A 3,639-nucleotide genomic window follows, 5' to 3' on the forward strand; every position below is an offset into this window, starting at 1 on the left:
TCTTGTGTCAGCAGTATAAAATAAAGCCTTCCATCACACAAATAGTATGTTTGCAACTCTCATTTGTCTCTGTCACATGCATTTGCTCCCTTTACCCCGACAGCTTGAATTTATTTGTGAGAAAACCCCCAATCCGTGTGCGTAGCCTGTGAAACACCTGGTGTGTTTTATGTGTACGTGTGTTTATAGATTATTTGTCACCATACAAATAACTTCTGTTTTTTATATGGTATGTATTTCTAAATACTTTTATTCATTCATATGAGACTCTACATTTGGATCTTTTGTGATGAAAGTTGTGAAATTGACTGATAGACAATATTAAAAAGCCTTTTGAAGATCTCCATTACACTTTTACTTGCAAGAGAAATACTTTGCATATAATGGACATTCTATTTTTTGTCTTTATCTGTGTTGCTTTATTTCTCTAGAGAGGATGAGCATGCCCTTATCCAGCAGTATTGTCAGACTCTGGGAGGAGAATCACCTGTGAGTCAGCCACAGAGTCCTGCTCAGATACTCAAGTCAGTGGAAAAGGAAGAGAGAGGAGAGTTGGAACGCATCATCGCCGACCTTGAGGAAGAGCAAAGGTCTCATAACTGTCCTACCTGGTGTCTTAATTGTCACCTCATTATCATTTGATGTACTGTGTATAGATGTTGGAGATGAAAAGAGATGGACCCAGGAGTCATGAGTTTAGAAAAAAAATAATTTATCTCAAGGCATGTCATGCATAGCCTGACTGTTACATAGAAGAGGGTGGGTCTGTGATAAAATACCTTAGTTTCATCTTTACCTTATTGTTCTATGTTTTTATCCCATAAACCATGGTTTTTGTGTGAGCTACCTGTGTTCTTAGTTGAAGGCAATGATTACATCGTTTGATCTAAGGAAGTTTTTTATTTTAATTTGCTTAAGTTATCATTCTCCTTCTTTCTTCAATATACCAGGAGTCTGCAGATAGAATATGAGCAACTAAAAGAGCAACATCTTCGGAGAGGAATAAACCCTCTTGCACCCCCTCCTGACTCTGTTGTGTCACCTCAGCATGCTTCTGAAGATGCCGAGCTCATTGCTGAAGCTAAACTATTGAGGCAACATAAAGGTCGCCTGGAAGCAAGGATGCAAATATTGGAAGATCACAATAAACAACTGGAGTCTCAGCTTCACCGGCTACGGCAGCTCCTAGAGCAGGTAGATAGACACTGATGTCTTTTCCCCATGTTGTTTCTGCACAGTGGATTTCTTGGTGGAACAAAGGCGTTGGAATTTTACTGCGGGTGTTTTCATCACACTAGCTTGATCTGTTGCACTCGGTCATTTCTAGAACAAAGAGATTTTCCTACCCTCTAGTATAAGCCATGGTAAAAGTCAAATGAGCACTATATGATTACAAGCATGTGGTAACTTACGAAACATGAGAATAACATGAAAAAAGTGTAATAGTTTTTAATTAATTAAAAAGCAGGGAGAAGAAAATTTATACTGTGTTCAAAGTAGTGATGCCAGCTGCACCCTGTATTTGACTTCAGTTTTCCAATCTGTCCTTTAAATTATTTATTTATTGTGATGGTCAGTCGTTGAAACCTTTTTTAGTGTGCCAAAGACAGATAGTCAAAGATACATGCAAAATGCAAAGGAGCAATTCATTACATTAAAATCCACTTCCTCTTGAGTAGCATATTTACACCAATAAGCTACGGCAAAATGCTCTGCACACAAGTAAATGCTGAAGACAAGAGCCTTTTAGCAAATACCAGTAGCTAGGGATTTTAGGGTTTCTTGGGGGAAGAAATGTTGATTGTTTTTGAAGTCAGCATACACACATTTAGATTATAAAAACAACCGGCAGGAACAGCTACAAGATGTTGTTAGAGATGTTAGTTTGTAGTACATCGTGTGTGGAAGCTTGAATGATGAAGAGAAGTTTGTATGAATGTTTTCTCCTCGCTATAATCATTCTGCTTGGGCCAGAGTACGGTAAGGCAAATGATTCCTGCCTTCTGCGAGTTGGGTGACTGGCTGTATGCAGTGGAGGGTTTAACTAAGCCCAGAAACAGATGGCATAAACCAGGTCTCAAAATGGCATTAGTTCCTGCTGTAGATGATACTCTCATTACAATGATAAGGACTGATTTTGTTGTTGTTGTTGTTGTTTTAAATTTGTTTCACTGACTGACTTTATCATTTTTGTCTGGAGTTTGGCAGAAAAGCGTTAAGATGCATCTGTTCCACTGGCTTCCCCACTCCTCTAGCAAATAATTTTTGTTGTTACTGTTACTCTAACATCTTTAATCAATATCTGAGTAGCTTAAATATTTAACAGAGAAGATAACAAGTGGTGCAGCTGTTACAAAAATCCATAAGTATCTTGAGAACTGTGGTCAATACTAGGTGTTTCAGAGAAGGGTTTAAACTCCGCAAGGAAACAGTTGTGGAATAGGAACATAAGTTCTGTGAAACCCCCAGTCACTTTCAACTTAGTGCTTAAAGCAGGAACTTGTTCACCCTTTACATTTTTTTTCCTAATGTAGCTGTGGATAATCTTATAATATTGTAAACTTTTATAACATTCTTAGTAAGACCTTTAGGGTTTACATGTGTGATGTGATAAAGTGGGTAGGTAGAGGAGCAGTAGTTTTATCAGTTCTGTCTTTGGATTTTTCTGGCCATTCTGCATCTTGTGGTTTCTGACAAGGTAAGGTAGAATAGAGTTGACCTTGATGACTTACACCTTGTTTACTACATACTGTTGCTCTTTTGCTTCCTGTCGAAATCTGCTGCCTCTGTGGGAGTCAAGCAGTGCTTTTGAGTGTTCCAAGGTCCATTTCCTAGGCTGATCCTGTTTTTCCTCTGCTTTTTAATGAAGTGGCAGGTACAAAGTCAAGTATATGAAAAGGTTTGCCTTATTACTTTATAGTATATCTGTGACTTTTCAATATGCCTTTCTATACGCATCCTTTCTTTATTTATCGGGAGGGGTTTGACCTGCCACTACGCCAATTTCTTTGCCAGCTGTCTCCAAGGATGCTGAAGCTTCTTCCCTGAAGAGGATTCAGCAACTGTGAATAATTCAAATTTTTAGTATATGCTCTTTGAAACTTCTTTGTTATGACATTAATACAATTATGAAGCAGCACTGAATCCCATTACCGCCCCCTTAACTTTCTGAAAAAATGACCACTCTTCAGCACATTTGTTTTTCTGCGCCTAGGCCATTAATGTCTATGAAAGTCTTTACCTCTTTCTCTGCTTTCACTGACTTTATTAGAAGCCAGCTGAGGATCTAAGTATATTTGTTTGTTTATTTTGCTTTTATTTGCTTTCCCAATTACATTATTAGTAGATATAAGGAATACATTTTCTCATTAATGAGATGGATGACTTCCATGAAAGATTCTCATAAGTCACAATGTCAAAATATATTACACTTCTGTAATTCCTGTAATAATAATTACTGATATTAAAGGACACAACTCTTATAGCCATTTCTTTGCCATGACTTGCATTTCACACTGTTTCTGTTTCTCTCTTCTTGTCAAAAGCAAATCTCTCCATTTCTCTTCTCTGCTCAGCCTCCTCACTGTTGTTTGGGTTGATAACTTGCCACTGAATCTAAAATACTAGGACTTCTTTCCC

At 37.8% G+C, this 3,639-nt stretch overlaps 1 protein-coding gene across 1 annotated transcript in view; it reads left to right on the plus strand.

The window, feature by feature from the left end:
• The window catches only part of LOC104502350 (utrophin-like), a gene marked incomplete at both ends in the record, with an annotated part of 74,270 nt that overhangs the window by 64,963 nt on the left and 5,668 nt on the right, over nucleotides 1–3,639 (plus strand). Inside the window, 2 exons of the mRNA XM_010146314.1 lie at nucleotides 432–590; nucleotides 951–1,194. Of these exons, the coding sequence (XP_010144616.1) occupies nucleotides 432–590; nucleotides 951–1,194 (403 nt within the window). The remainder of the gene's footprint in view (nucleotides 1–431; nucleotides 591–950; nucleotides 1,195–3,639) is intronic.

This window comes from Buceros rhinoceros, unplaced genomic scaffold (genome assembly GCF_000710305.1).
Source record: "Buceros rhinoceros silvestris isolate BGI_N320 unplaced genomic scaffold, ASM71030v1 scaffold15652, whole genome shotgun sequence".
Taxonomy (NCBI): domain Eukaryota; kingdom Metazoa; phylum Chordata; class Aves; order Bucerotiformes; family Bucerotidae; genus Buceros; species Buceros rhinoceros.